The 20,446-nt window shown below is 39.9% G+C and overlaps 3 protein-coding genes across 4 annotated transcripts; all 3 read left to right on the plus strand.

The window, feature by feature from the left end:
* The first annotated feature begins 637 nt into the window (after positions 1–637).
* Positions 638–3,040, plus strand: LOC131327947 (uncharacterized). Its single transcript, XM_058361066.1, has 2 exons — positions 638–1,163; positions 1,400–3,040. The coding sequence occupies exons 1-2, from the start codon at positions 638–640 to the stop codon at positions 1,432–1,434; spliced, it is 561 nt and encodes a 186-aa protein (XP_058217049.1). The 3' UTR covers positions 1,435–3,040.
* Positions 3,041–9,488: 6,448 nt separating this feature from the next.
* LOC131326030 (mitochondrial succinate-fumarate transporter 1) lies at positions 9,489–13,512 on the plus strand. The gene is made up of 2 exons (XM_058358576.1): positions 9,489–10,113; positions 12,410–13,512. Exons 1-2 carry the CDS (start codon positions 9,715–9,717, stop codon positions 12,947–12,949), a joined length of 939 nt encoding a protein of 312 aa, XP_058214559.1. The 5' UTR covers positions 9,489–9,714; the 3' UTR covers positions 12,950–13,512.
* Positions 13,513–15,251: 1,739 nt separating this feature from the next.
* LOC131326028 (ERBB-3 BINDING PROTEIN 1) lies at positions 15,252–20,174 on the plus strand. Of its 2 annotated transcripts, none has more exons than XM_058358575.1 (10): positions 15,252–15,424; positions 15,618–15,741; positions 16,563–16,647; positions 16,753–16,902; positions 17,005–17,158; positions 18,734–18,949; positions 19,035–19,171; positions 19,269–19,360; positions 19,518–19,697; positions 19,786–20,174. In XM_058358575.1, the coding sequence occupies exons 2-10, from the start codon at positions 15,651–15,653 to the stop codon at positions 19,848–19,850; spliced, it is 1,170 nt and encodes a 389-aa protein (XP_058214558.1). In that variant the 5' UTR covers positions 15,252–15,424; positions 15,618–15,650; the 3' UTR covers positions 19,851–20,174. The 2 variants fall into 2 exon arrangements, with proteins under 2 accessions (XP_058214558.1, XP_058214557.1); XM_058358574.1 differs by having other exon boundaries at positions 15,276–15,424; positions 15,628–15,741.
* Positions 20,175–20,446: the final 272 nt, after the last annotated feature.

Genomic DNA, 20,446 nt, shown 5'->3' on the forward strand with positions numbered 1-20,446 from the left:
CAAGGATGAGTTGAGTCGTGTAGGGACTCTGGATAACTCTCCACTAGATATTTGTCCCATCAAACTGGATGGCACAAATTATTTACTTTGGTCTCGTACTTTTATATTAGCCATTGAAGCTAAAGGGATGTCTGAGTTCATTGAAGGCCATGTTACTGAGCCTACTACTGATGTTGAACTCAAGACGTTTAAGTCTCGTCGATCTTTAGCCATGACTTGGTTGTTTAATTCTATGAAGGCTGATATTCGTAGTCCTTTCTTGCTTCTTAACACTCCATATCAGATTTGGACTATTGCCACACAGACTTATTCTCAGCAGGGCAATGATGCTCAGTGTTTTGAGTTGCGAAAGCGACTTCGTACTATGGATCAACACAATCGATCTGTTGCTGTTTACTTTGCTGATCTTAGTGGGGCCTGGCAAGAATTTGATTATTATCAGGGGTTTCAAGCAGTCTGTTCCGTTGATGCTGGTGCTTGGTTAAAAAGAATAGAGAAAGAGCATGTGTATGACTTTCTTGCTGGTCTTGATGTGGAGTATGATCCAATTAGAGTGCAGGTGTTGGGTCGTGTTCCGTTTCCATCTTTGGGCGAGGCCTATGCCATTGTTCAACAGGAGGAGAGCAGAAGGGGTGCTATGTTACAAGCTCCTACTTCTGATCGTTCTTCATTGGTTGCTATTCCGCAGGGACAGTTTGGGTCTGGCAGTGGAAAGTCTCAGTCTGGTACTACCAGTGGGATCATAGACCGTATGTCACTCCAGTGTGATTATTGCCACAACACTGGACATACCAAGGATTTCTGTTGGAAGTTACATGGTCGTCCTTCTCGTGGGCGAGGCAGTGGACGTGGAGGTCGAGGTCGTGGTCCTGGGCGTTCTCAGGCTCAGGCACATGTTTCAGAGTTTGCTACCTTGTCTGATTCTGGGTTCAGTACAGGAGTTCAGTCACCTTCTGATTCTGTTGGCGGTTTCTCTCAGAGGGAGATGCAAGCTCTCAGGCGTCTTATGGCTCAGGCTGATTCTTCCTCTACTATAGCTCCTACTTCCACAGCAGCTCCTACTGCATCCTATTTTGCTCATTCAGGTATTCCAGCTAGTGCATTTACTGCCTCCTCTGGTATTCCTTGGATTATCGATTCTGGTGCTTCAGATCATATGACAGGTTGTTCTTCTGTTTTTGATTCTTATTCCACTTGTTCTGGTAAGCATAAGGTTCGAATTGCCGATGGATCGTTCTCTGCTATTTCAGGGAAAGGTTCCGTTCGCTATTCTCCCTCTATCTCTCTCTCTTCAGTCCGCCATATTCCAAACTTTGCCACTAACCTTCTTTCAGTTAGTAGTTTTACACATTCTGCAAACTGTTCTGTGACATTTTTTCCTACTCATTGTATCTTTCAGGAACTGGAAACGGGGAAGGTGATTGGCAGTGGTAAAGCACATGGTGGTATCTATTATCTGGAGCATGCACCTCATCCATCTCAGCCATCTTTATCATGTGGACAAGCTCTACGGGCAGATATGAGTTCCACTCTTTCTTTGTTACATCGGTGGCACCGTAGATTGGGTCATCCCTCTTTTGGGATATTAGAGAAACTTTTTCCTACTTTAGTTAAACATTGTCCTAGGGATCAGTTTTTTTGTAAAGCCTGTGAGTTTGGAAAACATAAACGCTCTTTTTATGCACCTATTAATAAACGAAGTGATTCTCCATTTATGGTTATCCATTCTGATGTTTGGGGTCCTTCTCCTGTTACTTCTTTAAAGGGCTATCGATGATTTGTTACTTTTATTGATTGTTATTCTCGTGCCACATGGGTGTACTTACTCCAGTCAAAAAATGAAGTATTTTCCTGCTTCAAATCTTTTCATAAGATGGTGTGCACTCAATTTGATACACATATTAAAATTCTTCGGAGTGATAATGGGACTGAGTATATTGATAAGATTTTTCGGACATATCTAGATGATAATGGTATTATTTTTCAGACGACTTGCGTTGACACTCCACAACAAAATGGAGTCGCTGAGCGTAAAAATCGTCATCTTGCTGAGGTCGCTCGATCTCTTTTGTTCACTATGAATGTTCCCAAATATTTATGGGGAGAAGCTATTTTAACTGCTACATATCTTATCAACCGTATGCCATCAAGTGTCCTTAATTTTAAAACACCTATTGAGTGCCTGCCAAGCAGTTGTCGAGTTACGACTCTTCCACCTAGGGTGTTTGGTTGTGTGTGTTTTGTTCATACCCCAAAACCTTCTGGGGGCAAGCTAGGACATAAAGCCCATAAGTGTATTTTTGTTGGGTACTCTCCTACCCAAAAAGGCTATAAGTGTTACGATCCTTATTCAAGGAAGATGTTTGTCTCTATGGATGTTACCTTTTGGGAAACAGAGGTTTTTTATTCTCCCTCTAAACCATCTCTTCAGGGGGAGTATCAATAGGAGGAAGAGATGTTTACCTTTTATAATCATAGTGAGGGGGAGAAATTTTTCTATGATCATAGTGAAGGGGAGAAGGAAAACACTGGAGAGGAACCAGTATTTGTTGAAAGGGAAACACATGATATTGGTGGTGACATTGAGGAACAACTACCTGCACGACAACGACTGCAGGGAGCTGGCTTATAGAGGTATGCTAGACGGAAAAATGGAAAGTCTTCATGTACGTTACCACTTTGTCAATCACAATCACCCAATCCAGTTCCAAATTCCTCAACTGACTCTTCTGGTAATGATTCTTCTCTTATTGAACCTCCTCCTATGGATCCTGACAATCTTCCTATTGCTATTCGAAAAGGTGTTAGATCTTGTACTCAACATCCTATTTCACAGTTTGTTTCTTATGACCGTTTGTCTCCTTCGTACCATGCATTTGTCTCTTCTCTTTCTTCTATATCTATTCCACAGAATTGGCAGGATGCATTCAAGATACCTAAGTGGAAATGAGCTATGGTAGAAGAGATGACGGCTTTGAAAAAGAATGGCACCTGGGATCTAGTGTCACTTCCAGGAGGGAAGAAACCAGTGGGCTGCAAGTGGGTGTTCACTATTAAGAAAAGGCTGATGGTACAGTTGAGAGATACAAGGCAAGGCTTGTTGCCCGAGGTTTTACTCAAACTTATGGTATTGACTATGAGGAGACGTTTGCTCCGGTAGCGAAGATGAATTCTGTGCGAGCTCTTCTCTCGTGTGCTGCCCATTTGAATTGGCCTCTTCAACAGTTTGATGTGAAAAATGCATTTCTCCATGGTGATTTAGAGGAGGAAGTTTATATGGATATTCCACCAGGTTTCTCTTTTCTTGCAAGTGAAGGAAAGGTGTGTAGATTAAAGAAGGCACTTTATGGGCTGAAGCAGTCACCTAGAGCCTGGTTTGGCAGATTTTCTAAGGCTATGCTGAGTTTTGGTTACAAGCAGAGCCATGCAGATCATACGATGTTTATTCGGCGAAGTAATGGTAAGATTGATGTCCTTATTGTTTATGTTGATGACATAATAATGACAGGCAACGATGTGAGTGAGATTCATAACCTTAAGTCTCGTCTAGCTCAAGAGTTCGAGATTAAGGACTTGGGATCATTGAGATACTTCCTTGGAATGGAAGTAGCGAGGTCTGATAGAGGTATCTTTATTTCCCAACGCAAGTATATACTTGATTTTTTGGAAGAGACAGGCATGTTGGGCTGTAGACCTGCAGATTCTCCTATTGAGGCGAATCATCATCTTAGTGGAGATGTGGGGGAGCGTACTGATAAAGAGAGGTATCAGCGACTTGTGGGTCGACTAATATACTTGGCCCACACTCGACCAGATATTACTTATGCAGTAGGTGTTTTTAGTCAGTTTATGCATGATCCTCGTACTTCACATCTAGATGCAGTTTATCGTATTTTGAGGTATCTAAAATCAGCTCCAGGAAAAGGAATTTTGTTCTCTAATCATGGCCATTTGCGATTGGAGGCATTCACTGATGCTGACTGGGCTGGTTCTGTGGATGATAGGCGCTCTACTTCTGGTTATTGCACTTTCCTTGGGGGTAATCTGATTACCTGGCGAAGTAAGAAGCAATCGGTAGTCGCTAGGTCTAGCGCAGAAGCTGAATATAGAGCTATGGCTAATGGTGTTTGTGAGCTCTTGTGGCTCCAAACTTTGTTACTTGATTTGGGATTTGCTGATAGTGTTCCGATGAAACTTTATTGCGACAATAAAGCTGCCATTAACATTTCTCATAATCCCGTTCAGCATGACAGAACGAAGCACATAGAGATTGATCGACACTTCATCAAGGAAAAATTGAACGAGGGTTTGATATGTATGCCGTTTGTGAGATCTGAAGATCAGTTAGCTGATATATTCACAAAAGGGCTGGGTAGCAAGAGTTTTCATCATATTGTGTTCAAGTTGGGCTTGATTGATATGTTCGCACCAACTTGAGGGGGAGTGTTAGATGATGGATCTATTTGTATCTAGTGTAATTATATGGATCTTATCATGTAATTAGTTTAAGTATCTAGGACCGTAGTGCAATTATTATACAGCTTGTATATATATTTTTTACGTTGAATGAAATTAACTCTAATGGGTTTTCTCCCTATTATGATTACCCTAAAACTGAACACTAAACTATTGTGGCCGGTCTTGATCCGTCAGTCTAGTGATACTTCTTCGTCAAGTCTCCAACGGAAATTCGACAGAAAAATCGGTGACAGACAGATATCTTCAACGACATACCTTTATTGCAGAAAAAATCTAACCATTTTAATTCGTGGTATGATTTTTGCACTTTCATAATGCGCCGGTCATTATATGTTGATATTGTTTGGCTTTCCTTTTTGGTTTTTGTATTCTGATCTCATGCAATTGTCTGCGCATTGGTTTTCTTAGGTGTATGAACTGTATAGTCCAGGACACAAAACTTGATCCAGACACTTGACTTATACTTCCACCTGCCAAATACTTCTAGCTTCAGTTTCATCACCAACAACAATAATTGAGAATCATTGAGGTCAATAAAACCCTAATCAAGCGCAAGCTGTTGGAGTGGACCTTTCCAAACAACTAAGAAAATTGGGTGGTAATCATACACTAATTATATGCCGAAGACCTCCTCAAAAGACATTTTTATGAGAGGTCAGACCCCTAAAGTCATTTTATACTGTTACAATTGGTTGGTGACTGGGCAAAAATATAAATTTTCGGAAAATAAATACGGAGTAAATAATTTCACCACTGGCGTGCCTCTCTTTCCGCATGTTCCTAACTAGGGGTGGGAATTTCGGACACTACACGAACTCAACCCGAAATTAGCAGATTTGGGTCAGTTATTTTTAACACGGAACACGAATATGACACAACACGATAACACAAAAAGCTAAACAGGTCGGGTTAAGATTGAGAGAATTTTGACACGAACACGAGATGACATGACACGGCACGACGCAGGGTGAGAATTTACGAAAGGACACAATAACACAACATGAAGTTAGCGGATTAATGTCGGCTATTTCTGACACACAACACGAATACGACACGGCATGCTAACACGAAAAATTAAACAGATTGGGAGAGAATTCTGTCACGAATACGAAATGACAAGACACGAACACGACAAAACACGGCATCGCGATGCCCACCCCTATTCCTAACAAAGTCTTTTGAATTGCATTAAGAGAACTGCAAAAGTCTGCATTATTTTGTACAATAAGATGTTCCGAAGTTTCGCTTGTATAGCATCACCGGCCTCTTTCCTAACATGGAAGAAATGCAGCACCTGGTACACGAGTAAACCTGTGGCGATTGATTGGCGAGAGTCGATGATGGCTGTTTGTATGTGTGTGCGCGCGCCAAGTATCCAGCCATTGTCATTTTTTGCCTCTCTTTTTTTTTTTTCCCCTGGGTTAGCGGTGGAGTGGAGTTTTAAGGGGGTGTTCACTTCACGCTAATATTTTTGGTGAATAAATTGTGTCAATTTTGGTTTGTTGTTCATGCTAATGAATAACTTATTCACTAGTGTAAATAGCTTGTGATCGATTATGGATGAATAAGTTGTGTTTGTGGTGTTTTCAATAATGTTTTTGGTTCACAAATTGAGCCAATTTTGCATGTAATTCATGCTAATGAATAACTTGTGTTGCAGAAGTGAACCACTAACGTAAATGGGGCTCAGTGAATTTGTCCACGGAATTTCAGAAGTAGCCCAGAACCCCAAACACCTTGGCCGAGGCTCATGGGTCTCTACTGAGGCTCGAACCACGGTCTTCCTTGTTAGAGGACCAGGAGGTAACTCCTCAGCTACAAGCCCTTCGATAGTTATTTTTTGGCTTGAACATCGAAATAATCTCCACCAATAGATCTGGAAATTTAAGCTCATTCATCCAAGTTTTTGCTGGTTTTTGTTTTTGGTTTTTTTTTTTTGTGTGTGTCAAATCTCTATGTAATGATTTAATTGATCCAAGTTTTTGTTTTTTAATTGATCCAAGTTGATCAAAAAGAGAAAAAAAAAGATTTACTTTGTTGAGCAACGTCACAACGGCTACTTTATGGATTAGCCACCTTATGGTTTATACTTTATATCGATAGAAGATAGGGAAAAAAATGTGGCTATTTTTCCTATTAAGTTGTTTTCACAAGATAGGAAAAAAATTGTGGCATCCTCCGGGGGACCTCCTCCTAATCCTAAAATCAAATACACATCATATCGATGAAAGTTTGATCTAAAAGTTTTATTTCACTTTCTAAAATTATTGACTCCATAATTGGATTTTTACACTTAGTTCTTGCCGAGATCCGATCGAGTAGAATTTCCGTACATTCTCTTAATGGATATATTTTGATACAGTACTATATATTCAATCGAGACTCAAATGAACCAGCAAGGGCAAGGACGAACCCATCCTAATTCCTACAGTGTTTTCGCTAATAATATAGTTTATCTATTAGACTATTGGCACCTCCCATACAAGACCCACACGAAATTTAATTTTTAATTAAAACTTATATAGGGCTTTGATTTGAGTCTCTAACCAATAAGTTGTGTTTTTCTTTGAATTCTGACCAAATTAATTTGGACTTTTCATTTCATTAAGGTTCCGTTACGCTAAGGGAAACAAGTACTCATTTTTCAAACAAGTACTTATTTTTTAAATTAAAAGTGATATATTGTTAGAGAATAATCTATCTTGTAAAATAAAAAATAAATACTTAAAAATAATAACTTTAGTAGAATGGGACCAAATTTGTACAATAAGATGAAAATCGTCTCGAATTTCAGCGCAAACGCAACAATATAATATGAATTTCGTGGCTTGAAAAACACCCATTTGTATTTCTATTGTGGTTGTTGAATTGTCGGAGTATATTACTAGAAATTTCTACTTTGTCGTCAACCTTTTTTGAAAATTTCCAATGATTTGAGTATTAAATTTAGCAACCCGACTGCTTGCACAGAGATTGTGAACAGATCGCGTTATGAGATTGACTCTAGTCCTACACAAGCGATTCAAGTCATTCGTTAGACGTAAAATATTTTTTCAAAGGCTCCTCCAAAAAAATCAGCACAATTCGATATTTACAAGTGTTAGATTTAATCATCTAACTTTTCATATAGTTTTCAAGATCTTGAAAAGTTAAATGTTCGGATTGAGTACCTATACGTATTGGATTGAGTTGATTGTTCACGAGAGCCTTAAAAAAACATTTTACAACGGATAAATGGCTCGAATTATTCACACGCCAAAAGTACTACAGGAACATCACTTAGAGCCACACCTCAACCACATTAGCTGAGGTGGCAGCTCATTTAAAAAGAAAAGAAAGAAGAGAAATCAAATTCAAAATCGACTTCCTCTTCATCTTCTTCCGCGCCCAAAACATAACGAAGAGAGCAAGAGAGAGGACGGTGACCTGAGCCCAGACCAACCAGCCAACACCACGACCATCGGTGACCTCCGCCTCCATCGCCACCATCGGCGACCTCCGCTACCATTGCGCCTCCCCAGCACCGACGTTGGCCACCACTAGCGGCAATTTTCATCAAAGAAAGGGTCCACTGACGCGACCACGCACCACCAGTGTCTCCATACACGAGAGAGAGAGAGAGAGAGAGAGAGAGAGAGAGAGAGAGAGAGACGCTAGTGGTGCGTGGTCGGACACTAGGGACGGAATCAAACTTTTGTAAGCGGGTGCCAAACTATAACAATAAGGTTTTGAAATTTCAAAAATTGTTTGGTTTAGATTATGAGGGAGGTTATTTTGGGGTAGGAGAGATAGAAAGAGAAACAAGATTAATAATTGAAAAAAAAACTTATGGGAGACCATGAGCAAAGTGCGGAATTGGGTTTTGAGACCCAAAACAAACACATTCTTAAAGCATTTAAATCTTTTAAATAACACTCAATATAAAATATAATTCTTAACAAAAAAAAAAGACTAAAAATAATATTAAAATTTTAAAAAAAAACCCAAAACAACACGGGGCCGTAGCCCCCATAAACCCTTATGGTGGCTCCGTCTTTATCGGACACTAGACCCTTTCTCCAGCAAAAATTGCCACTGGTGGTGGTCAATGTCGGTGCTGGGAGGCGCGATGGTTGCGGAGGTTGCCGGTGGTGGTGGTGTTGGCCGGTTGGTCTGGGTTGAGGTCGCCGTCGTCTCTCTTGCTCTCTCTTCGTTATGTTATGGGTGCGGAAGAAAATGAAGACGAAGAGAAGTCGATTTTGATTTCTCTTTCTCTTTCTTTTTTTTTCTTTTTATAAATAGGCTGCCACCTCAGCTGATGTGGTTAAGTTGTGGTTCTAAGTAGGGCTGCATGCGAGCCGAGTTTTACTGTGTTCAAACTTGTTTATTAACTTTTTACCGAACACGAGCTTGAGCTCGAGTTCAGTGAAAACTTAATGAGTCGAGTTCGAGCCGAGCGGGCCTTGGCTTGACTCGAGCTCGAGATTGTTCACGAATCTCAACGGACCAACGAAAAATGTATATATATCCTTGCATAGGCCTAATACAACCAAAAATATTTTGAAGGTATATATCTTTCATTTTCCTATGGAGCGGGGGTGTACATGTGTGCGTGTGCTCTCGCCTCTCTTGGTTGACTGAAAATTGAAAACGAAAAGAACAAATTATGAAATAACAATAAAAATCCTAAACTTACGTGTATATACCTTGGCTCGCGAGCCGACTCGAGCCGAACTTATCGTAGCTTGAGCTCGGCTCGTTTACAAAACAAGCCGAAAAAATCGGCTTGAGCTTATTCGTTTAACTTCTGAATTAAGCTTGAACGAGCCACTAATGAATCGAACTGCGAACTGCTCGCGAGCGGCTTGTTTCGTTTGCGGCCCTCGCTCTAAGTGATGTGCCTATAGTATTTTCGCGCGGAAGAAGACGAAGACGAAGACGAAGATGAAGAGGAAGTCGATTTTGATTTTAATTTTGATTTCGCACTTTCGATTGGCGTAGAATCCGTAGTAGACCCCACACTACAGTCAATGTGTGCACGATTCTGTGTGCAAGTAGACTTTCTATAAAATACCAAGAAAATCGCTGTTCTGCTGCTGGCTGGCTCCATTTCTGAGATCCAGAGCGCCATCTCCGTAGAAATGTACTCATAGAAAAATCCCAACTGAGCAGGAGGAGGAGAGAACAAGAACCCACTTTCTCCTTCTTCTTCTTCATCCCAACAAAACCCTAAATTCCTCTCAATTGGGCCCCTCAATGGCCGACCAAAAAGACCAGAAGAAACCCAACCAGTCCATCCCTCCCTACATGAAGGCTATATCGGGCTCGATCGGAGGAACCGTGGAGGCCTGCTGCCTGCAGCCCATCGACGTCATCAAGACCCGGCTGCAGCTGGACCGGTCCGGCGCGTACAAGGGGATCGTCCACTGCGGCACCACCGTGGCCCGCACGGAGGGCGTGCGGGCGCTGTGGAAGGGGCTGACACCGTTCGCGACGCACCTGACGCTGAAGTACGCGCTGAGGATGGGGTCCAATGCGATGTTTCAGACGGCGTTGAAGGATTCGGAAACGGGGAAGCTCAGTAACGCGGGGAGGGTTTTTTCTGGGTTTGGCGCTGGCGTGCTTGAAGCTCTCGTGATTGTTACGCCATTTGAGGTTAGTCATTTGGCATTTGCGTTAGGGCTACAAACGAACCGAGCTGCTCGCGTTGCTCGTGGCTCGGCTCCTTAAGGCTCGGCCTGCTCGGTTCGTTTCGTTTGGTCATTGAGCTCGAGCTCGAGTTTTAGACTCGTTTACTAAGCCAAGCTCAATACTCAAAATCTCGGTCGGATCCCAAAGTCTCGGCTCGCTTTATAGGGTCGTTTCGTTTAAAGAGGCTGGGGTCGGTTCATTTAGGGCTCGGCTCATTTAAAAACGAGCCGAGCTTGAGCTCGAATTTTTTGCTCCTTTAGTAAATGAGCCAAGCTCGAAGAATAGTGGACGGTGGGTTTATGGCGTTGAGGAGCGCATAAAAGCTGGCCCGGACACTTGGTTATAAAATGAAAAATTGTTCAAATTATGTGGTTGGATTAGTTTGGTTCCCAATATCTGAAAATTGCATGTGTTTGGTTAGGCACTGTTGTAGGATTTGGTGCTGCTATGGGCACAAAGCTTTCCCCGCGTGTCCCTTTGCTATCTGATATCTTGTTTTCATAGGTCCAGATGATACATGAGCCGAATTAATTGTCCAAAGTGTGGTTTACGAAGTTCAAAAATACTTCTTGTTTGTGAGGGAGTCAATCTCAAACGGGTTTTAATCGAACCGATGTCAAGTAGAATTGTTAAAGCTTATAAACTGGACAAGTTTGTTGAGTATTAGCTTGTACAAGTAAAAAGCCACTCTTGAACGGGCTTTAAACAAACGAACAAGAGCTCGAGTTCATCAGCCCTAGGTCCTGGTGTGGAATCTGCAGAAGAAATAAGCGTGATCTGACAACTATAGCAACATGACTGAATAGCATTTTTCTAGAAAAAATTGAGTTAAATCATTTGGCTAGGAAGGTACGTGTTCAAGCTGATTTTTATTCAAATTCTCAATTTCACACAATGCAGTGATGAATTGCAAAGTTTTGTGACTCAATTGGATTGGGTTCTGAAATGCGGCGATGATTGTGTTTGGTTTTAGAATGTAGAACTGCCTGTTATTGCTGTAAAAGATGACCATTCATCTTAGAATAATTAAGATTTGGATGAATCAGATTCTAAGTTGGGCTATGTTACTATGTCAACTTGGCCTTGTGCTAACTGCTTTGTTTATAAGGTAAATAAAAAAGACGTTCTTTTGAATAATCAAGTAGGCATGTCCAGCGCTATCATGTTTTATGTTGGGCAGGGGATGGGTGTCATAAAAACACCGCGTTGTGTGTCGAAACATTGTCATTTTGATGCACAACATGTGTTTTAATGCATGGAAACTGCATCAAGACGATGTCGTTTTGATGTACCCCACAATGCTGTCAGAGCGCCAATCTCAAACTGTCATTCGGTCCTTTAGTTGGCACTGGTTGATGGTTATTTGTGATAATTATGTCCAAGTTCTTCAATGCCGACCTAGTGAGGTTGTTCTATTTATTTGACAAATTCGTAGAAGCTGACCTAGTGTGGGTTTTCTACTTATTTGTCTAATCACTGGAAGCTTACGATAGTTGTGTTTTACTTGAGTTGTTAGAACTGGTTCTTATTGCTATGATAGTTGTGAATAATTCATACCTGAACCATTACTACAGATTATTGTACCCCACTGAGGTTTCAGAAAAAACATTGTCTATTTTTAGTATTTAATCTGTTCTAATTTATTAATCTCTTTGGTTTTGGTTAAATTTGTAGCTTATCGAGTTAGTTTTGTATCTTTGGCCAGATATATAGTGTTTCTTTCGGTTTCTCGCAAATCTGATGAAATGAACGATTTTGTCTGTAGAAACAGTCGGTTTCTGGTTCTCCTTTTTCTTATTTCAGATTTGCATCCAAAAGATGCTATGAGACTGAAAACATTAACCAAAGAGCAGGAATGCATGCCTTTGTTGTTTTACTTTAAAAAATGAAACCGCCTATTTATATACATTTGCCCATTGACTTTCTGGTGGACCTAAGCAAAACGACCTATCATAAGAATGAGATACTGAGCTCCCGTCTTTCCAAGTAACGGAAGCACAAAAGCCCTGCCCAACCTAACCAAGAGGGTAGGTAAGAGAAAGTCATAAGAGAAGCAAGGTCCACACAAGGTTTGGAAGTTGGCCTTTCTTATACTGTTCCACTTTCTAAAATGTAGAGCAGCAAATCGAGGGTATCTATGGTACATCTTAACACTTCGAACTTTCTCAATATGGAACTGCTTAACTTTCATGACAACCTAGAACATCTATCCTTCTCAATATAAGACGGCGTAAATTTTGATCAATTTCAATGTGTCCAGGTGGTTAAAATAAGATTGCAGCAACAGAAAGGATTGAGCCCTGAGCTGCTAAAGTATAAGGGCCCTATACACTGCGCTCGTATGATCATTCGTGAAGAAGGCCTCCTTGGTCTCTGGGCGGGGGCTGCTCCAACCGTCATGCGCAATGGGACTAACCAAGCTGCCATGTTTACAGCTAAGAATGCCTTTGATGGGCTCTTATGGAAGAAACAAGAAGGTGATGGGAAAGTCCTCCAACCGTGGCAGTCTATGATATCAGGATTCCTTGCTGGTACTGCTGGTCCGGTGTGCACTGGCCCTTTCGATGTTGTCAAAACAAGATTGATGGCCCAGAGCCGATCACCCAGTGGTGAATTGAAGTACAAAGGCATGATCCATGCTATCAGGACTATATACAGCGAGGAAGGGTTGCGTGCCTTGTGGAAGGGACTTCTGCCTCGGCTTATGCGGATCCCACCAGGCCAGGCCATCATGTGGGCTGTGTCCGACCAAATAACTGGATTTTATGAGAGGAGATATATGCGTAATACACCGTTATAGGTACCATCCATGGACTTCTGCTTTTGGTAGATTTCAGTTCAATTCAACGTAACTCTTATAGGTTGGAAGAGGTAAACCAAATCAAACTAAGATAAATGTGGGTTTACTCCAAGAATCATCTTCTCCATTCTTCTCCTTCAAGGGCAGAGGAGGTGACAGGACAAAATTCCCTCAATCTAGCTTATTCCATTTTTCGTGTTAAGTAATTCGTGGACCCGACTGAGGTTGTGGGAGGTGGAGATCGAGCTTTGTTAAACGAAATTATCATTTGCTATGCGCACGAGGATCAAGGACGGAAATCTTGAGCTGGCATCCGTGGATTACTACTCCGAAGCCATTCCTCTAAAGGGGAGGTTGATCCATTCTTACCAGTCAGTCGGTCCTTTTTTTTTTGACCGGCAATTGTACCAGTCAGTCTTGCCCATTGTAGTTTTGGTAAAGATTTCACTTCTCAGTTGCTGTTTTGTATTTTGATTGTTTCGGTATTTGCGATAGCCTAAACCTTCCCATTGATTGATTTTATAACTGCAAATACCTCCTTGTTGGAGCATTCTTACTTTCAAGTGGGTAGAACCAAACTGCGATTCCTGGTGGTCTTCTGTGTCTTACATAGTAGCCAATTCTGCAACTGCCTTGGATCGTAACTTTCGCAATTTGAGTTGTTGGTATGTACAAATTATGTACGGCATATGGTCTCCTGCTTCTGTATTGCAGTCTCTCACTTTGTGAGATGGGAGGGTAACAATTTTGATCACCCACATGGGTTGACCTTAGAGGTGTCAAACAGGCCGGGCTGACACAAGCACAAACACGAAAGTGGGCCTTCCGGGCATGGCACAGGCATGGCGCACCAAATACTAATTTTAATACCAAAAAAAAATTAATTTCTTTTTTTATATTGTAACATAATATTTTACACTTTTTGTGTTGATAAATATTTTACACTTTTCGGAATTTTTTTCTTTCGGACGAAACTTGGTTGGAGATGTGCCGACATGGGCACGGCACGATACAATTAAAAAAACGCCACGATTAAGTAAATAGCACAGCATGGCACAAAGAACGGTTGTTTGACACCTCTAGTTGACGTTAGCCGCTTGACTTGGGGTTCGCACTAAACCTCACCCGAAACTCGTTTATTTTCTGCGATTTGAATTTTTAGCAAATCTCTGTGTTTGCATCCATGTTCGTGTTAGTGCCGTCGCTTCTGCATGCCGCAAAATGACAACCCAATCCAGTTTGCTTAGTGAAAGGTGGAATTGGTTCCAAGGTTAGTCGAGGTGCCGGCACCTAAAAATGGAATATTAATCCCCACAGTAAAACACCCCAAATACGGTTTTATTTTATTTATTTTATTAAGGTAATCTCACAAGTGCCACAAATTTACTCCAGTTTATTAAGAATCTGAGAGATACAGTAACGTGTCTTCTGATAATAGTAATCTCTTGGGTGCTCGCATTTTGTTACTCTAATCTCATGGGTCGACGTTAGTTCACCTTTAGGCCCATTTTGATGTTGATGAAATGGTCACACACTAAAATACTAATATTCACACACGAAAATAATTTTAATCAAACATGAGTAATTAACTAATTATGGTTCTTTTACATTTTTCTTATTGAAGTAGACGATTTATATGACATTAAAAACACACCATAAAAATACGCGATCGATTGTTATGAATGAATGAGTCATCATGATGTACTTACATATGTCGATAAATATTTTTTTTATAAATAGATTAATACAAAACAATTTCCGATCACTGGAATTCACATTCACCTTTGCGAAAAAGCTCAGAAGAAGACGTGCACAGTTTATCGGACATTGATAACTTTGCATTGGTTTTACTAAACAAACGAATAACATGACAAAACAAATAAATCATTCATGTTTTTTTTTTGAACAAATGAGTCATCATAGATTCGTGATATTACTATAAAACCGATCATGTTATCAACATCTACAATCTTGTACACAAATTCTATAAAAATGAATGACTTCGATCACTAAAATGGGTTCAAATTTTGTTCGCATCTTTTTTTTTTTTGCTTCAATCGGAATTTCATTAAGTTCACGTCTAACCTTCATTCAAAACTGAACAAATGAGTCATCATGGATTCATGATATGACTATAAACCGATTACGTTATTGACATCTACGATCTCCTGCACAAATTCTACGAATTGAACGACTCTGATCGCTGAAATGGGTTCAAATTAAGGTCACGTCTACCCCTAGTTCAAAACCCTAGCTAAAATGCTTTATATAAAAATACTAAAATAAACCAAAACCCTAAAACAGACGCTCTGTAACGCGAAGCCTCCGTCTATAAATACAAAACACAGCGTAACCCTCAAACCCTTACTCACACTGGAGCGAGTCGAGCAACCACTCATCCGCCGCTTCCCAACACCACTATTCGAGAAAACCCTAAAACTGTTGTAACCCTAGCTCGCCGATTTCGAACCACTGGTGAGGGTTTTTTTCGATTTCGTCGAATCAATTATATATATCGCGTGAGCTAAGTGTTCTCTTGATTTTTCCATTTCGTTGATGGATTTGTCAGATTGTATCGCGTATTCGTGTGTGGGGAACGGTTTGAGCTGATGGGTATTTCTTTTTGTTTTTCTGTTATTTCTTGATTTTTATTTTCGTTTTCGTTTAGATTATCGCAGTTGTGTGAATTTATCCTGAAACGATGTCGGACGAGGAAAGGGAGGAGAAGGAGTTGGATCTCTCGTCTCCTGAAGTCGTCACCAAATACAAGAGCGCTGCTGAGATCGTTAACAGTTAGCTCTCTCTCTCTCTCTCTCTCTCTCTCTCTCTCTGTAGATGTTTATGATTATATATGTATTTGTGTATATATTCATGTGTACATGAAAGAAATTGTGTGTGCATGTTGGTATTCATGTAGGTTATAACTAACATCAGCAGTTCTCCGAAAGAAAGAGGACAAATGAAAATGTAATGCCTAGATATTACTCCATCGGTCCCAAAAAGACTGTCCAGTCTGCAAAAAGAAGGCATTTTTTGAAAAAGATATTCAAACATTTTCCCATATAAGTAAAAAACTCAATATCTTGTAACTTGCGGGAAAAAGTTTGTATTTTTTTTTGACAGAAAATACTTCATTTTGAGTTCTCGTTTTATATACCTCAGTGTCCTAAGGGAATAATGGAATGAGATTGGATTGGATGGAAAGGTAGATAGCTAGATATTCACAGAATGGTGTTTAGATTCTTGTGGTAGGTCTGTTTGTTTCATTGTCCTTGATGGTAAATGGAAATCTGTTGTTTTTATGTGGGGTAGCATAATATATATGTTGTATATTGTTGCATATGTATCTGCAAGTGTATTTTTTTTCCGCTGCTAATATTTACAAGTGTATATGAATGCATATAATAAGTATAGATGCAGCTTAAAACTAACCTCACGACAAATATGAATTGATACGTCTATAGATGATGAATTGATGATAGCCAGTATGGGTCATGTTGATTTTGTGGTTGTATGTGCTTTTTTCGTTCTGAATGTAAGTGTTTTTATGGGGGTAGGCAGCTTGTTTTTGATGACCAAGTTGAGCAAATTTGTGAAACTTTTATACATGCAGAGGCTTTGCAATTGGTACTGTCAGAATGTAAACCAAAGGCTAAGATTGTTGACATCTGCGAAAAAAGCGATTCCTTTATCCGAGAGTATGTTCTGCCTTTATATGATGAGTAGAGGAAGTTTATATTTTACAACAGTTGGTCCTTTTTTTTTTATTATCTTAAATAATGTTGCATATCTGATGAATACAGGCAATCTGGCAATATGTATAAAAACGTCAAGAAGAAGATTGAAAGAGGGGTTGCATTCCCCACATGTATTTCTGTAAACAACACTGTTTGCCATTTCTCTCCGCTTGCCAGTGACGAGACAGTGTTGGAAGAAGGTGATATGTTGAAGATGTAAGTTCCCTTGAAAGTATCATATGTATTATGTGTGTGTATTGTGAGTGGAGAGATGGTGCTACTGCAAGAGGATAATGATGTACTTTCATTTGACTGCAGTGATATGGGGTGTCACATAGATGGTTTCATTGCTGTTGTTGCGCATACTCATGTCCTTAAGGACGGACCAGTGACTGGTAGGCAAGCTGATGTTATTGCTGCGGCAAATACTGCAGCTGAAGTTGCATTGAGGCTTGTCAGGCCGGGAAGAAAGGTAAATATTCTTCAGACGAGGAATTTTATGTTGTGCTGACCTGATATGCCCTTATTTGATACGAGTACTCTCAAATGGATTAATTTCATTCCACTGTTTAATTGCATACAAGGATAATTCTGCTGAAGCATGTACATAATCAATTATAGTTTAGGAAATTGTTTGTCTGAAATTTGATAATAATCAAGTAAGATGTATGTGCAATGATTTGTGTTGTACGCCGCTAATTGTCAAATAAAAGTGCATTAAAGTTTACTTGCGTCTTATGAAGACTCTGGTTAAATCTCAGAGTTATGTGCATTTGGGTAACTTTACTGACAACAACGCGCTCTCCACAATGCACTATTGGTTTATGCTTTGAAAGCTCATTTCAAATGGGCTTTTGACTTACCAAACACGAGTTGAGTTTGAGTAGATTGGTTCATTTTGTAAGCTACAGGGATGTACGGATCAGTTGCATTCTGTAGGTTTGATTAGATAGTTTTTGTGGGTTTCCTTCTTTTCATGCTGCAAGACTTGCTTTCTTCAATACGAGAAGTACCCAACATCTGTTATTGATCTTTAAATGAAACTTCGGCTGTAGCTAGATCAATGGGGTACCAACTAGTACTGAAATTTTGTTGATTGTCTTTGTGTGTCTTATTATGCTCTTGTAAGTCCTTTCAGCTTCCCCTATATGATGAATATTGCCAATTAGCTATGGATTATCTTCCATATGATGCTGTTGTCATAGTTACTCTGATAGGGGAACACCATTTGCATGAGAATGAATGGAAATGGGTAACATGTCGTGTACAATAGTCTAAATAATAAAACGGCACATGCAATTTGCATGGAGGCAACTTTGCCGAGGTGATCAATTACTTCTTGATTTCCTCTTTTTCCCTGTTGCCTATATTGTACTTGGCCATACTTGGGATGATTTGGGTTGATGTTGTTCTTTAATACTGATACCAACATTCCCACATGTGCCGAAATCCTTTTAGTAAACGAAAGAAAACTTTGTTGAGTGGTTGAAGCTTTATCCTTCCCACTTCAGTGCACAATTATTGATCAGATTTATGTACTAGGCATTTGTCACACGTGAAGCATTTTTTTCCTATTCTTACTACCACTTATGTCGAAGCTGACATGTCCTAAGCTCTTCAAATGATTTGGTTGCCTCAGTGTTGGGAAATCTAATCATATGACCATGAGTGAGGTGGATGTCACTGAGAATTTCATGAAGCTTCTGCTCACGCGTCTACATGGGAGTGGAAATTATAGTGCCTCTATATGATGAATACTTGTCAGAAGCTATGGAAGGACATTCCAAATGAGGCTTTTTGTCATAGTTACTCTGATAGGGCAATAATTTCTTTATTGATGTTACCTGACTAACATCTAAATACAGACACTGGGAATGGAACACTATTCTTACCTAGTTAGGAGCTTCATTTGTTTTCTGAACTTTATCAACTGCAAGCTTGTTCTACTGTTGCCCATTTTGATTATTGTTGGTGTTAATTTAGATGATGGGTAGATTTTTTACGTACCCTTTAATTCAGTCGCCTAATCTCTTTGTTCATTGCACAGAATAAAGATGTAACAGATGCAATTCAGAAGGTTGCTGCTGCCTATGACTGCAAAATTGTCGAAGGTGTCCTCAGTCACCAGTTAAAACAGTTTGTGATTGATGGAAACAAGGTTGTTCTGAGTATTTCAAATCCTGAGACCAGAGTTGATGATGCAGAGTTTGAGGAGAATGAAGTTTACGCGATTGACATAGTCACGAGCACAGGTGAAGGCAAGGTAATCATGCCTTTTATATGTAGGCAACAAGATCAGTCTTATCTTCTCTTGTTTTGCTCCTCATCTTTTGGTATCGAATCTGCAGCCCAAGCTATTAGATGAGAAACAGACAACTATATACAAAAGAGCTGTTGACAAGAACTATCACTTGAAGATGAAAGCATCTAGGTTCATATTCAGTGAGATCAGCCAGAAATTTCCTATCATGCCGTTTACAGCAAGGTTTGTTTGATGTTCACATGTTGCCTATCAGTTCACATGTTGCCTTCATGTCCTTTATCTTTTGCCCTAACTGCACTGGAATATCGAAAAATGACAGGGCTTTGGAAGAGAAACGTGCTCGGTTGGGATTGTTAGAATGTGTCAACCATGATTTGTTGCAACCATATCCTGTTCTTCACGAGAAGCCTGGTAAGAAATTTCTGGCTGGTTCAAACTCTGGAAGTGAACTTCTGGATGCTACTGCTATGCCAGTTGGATTATGTCTGTTGATTACAACATTTTGGTTATATTCAAAAAAAAAAAAAAAAATTGGTTTAATAGTTTAAAATTTGTTTTTGTTTTGCAGGTGATTGTGTTGCCCATATCAAATTCACTGTTTTGCTAATGCCAAATGGATCGGATCGCATTACGTCCCATCCTCTACAGGATCTCCAACCTAGTAAAACAATAGATGACCCAGAAATCAAAGCTTGGTTAGCATTGGGAACAAAAACAAAGAAAAAAGGCGGAGGGAAGAAGAAGAAAGGTATGCTGGGATTCTGGAACAACCCATTTAAGCATGCATTCAAAATCTTGTCTACAGTTTTACAAGTCTTGGTCGTTTATGTTGCCAGGTAAGAAGGGTGATAAAGCTGAGGAGTCAACGGAAGCTGAACCTATGGATGAGTCGAGAGAATGATAATCCAAGTTTTCGACATGTAGTTCCTTTTTATGTTAATCAATTTTGATGACTTCTTTGTACCTGTTTACTCATGAGTTCATTTTGTTGGTCGTTAGATGTTGATCAGGTTCCCCACTATTTATCAGTTGCATGTACACAAGGTTGAGCCTTTTTGTATCTTTGTGTTTTTCAAATAGAAGATTGTTTTGAAAGGCAGTCAAAAACTAGAAGCCCTTGATCGATATGTGGGATTAATCTATGTATGTTCAGATGGCATTACTCTTTGTTAAGATCAACACAAGTGGTACCGTTTGGTATGTAATCAATTATCTAGTTGTCCAATTTCTGTTTGACTGAAAAAAAATTATCCAGTCATTTCCCTAGAGGTTTGGTGAAATGCGAAATGGTTGGGTTCTATAGAATCTATTATTTCATCCATATGTGAGATTAAGGTATACTGCCACATTAAGGTAGTGGTGTATGAAGCGCTCAACTTCCACAAAAGCCTGTTTATTATGTTACTACCAAATTGTCTGTATCTATCTATCAATATTATAGAAATGTGTGAGTTCCGCAAGCTTTTAAAGTCTCATTTTTAATTTCATGGATTTTTC

This window comes from Rhododendron vialii, chromosome 5a, assembly GCF_030253575.1.
Source record: "Rhododendron vialii isolate Sample 1 chromosome 5a, ASM3025357v1".
Taxonomy (NCBI): Eukaryota; Viridiplantae; Streptophyta; class Magnoliopsida; order Ericales; family Ericaceae; genus Rhododendron; species Rhododendron vialii.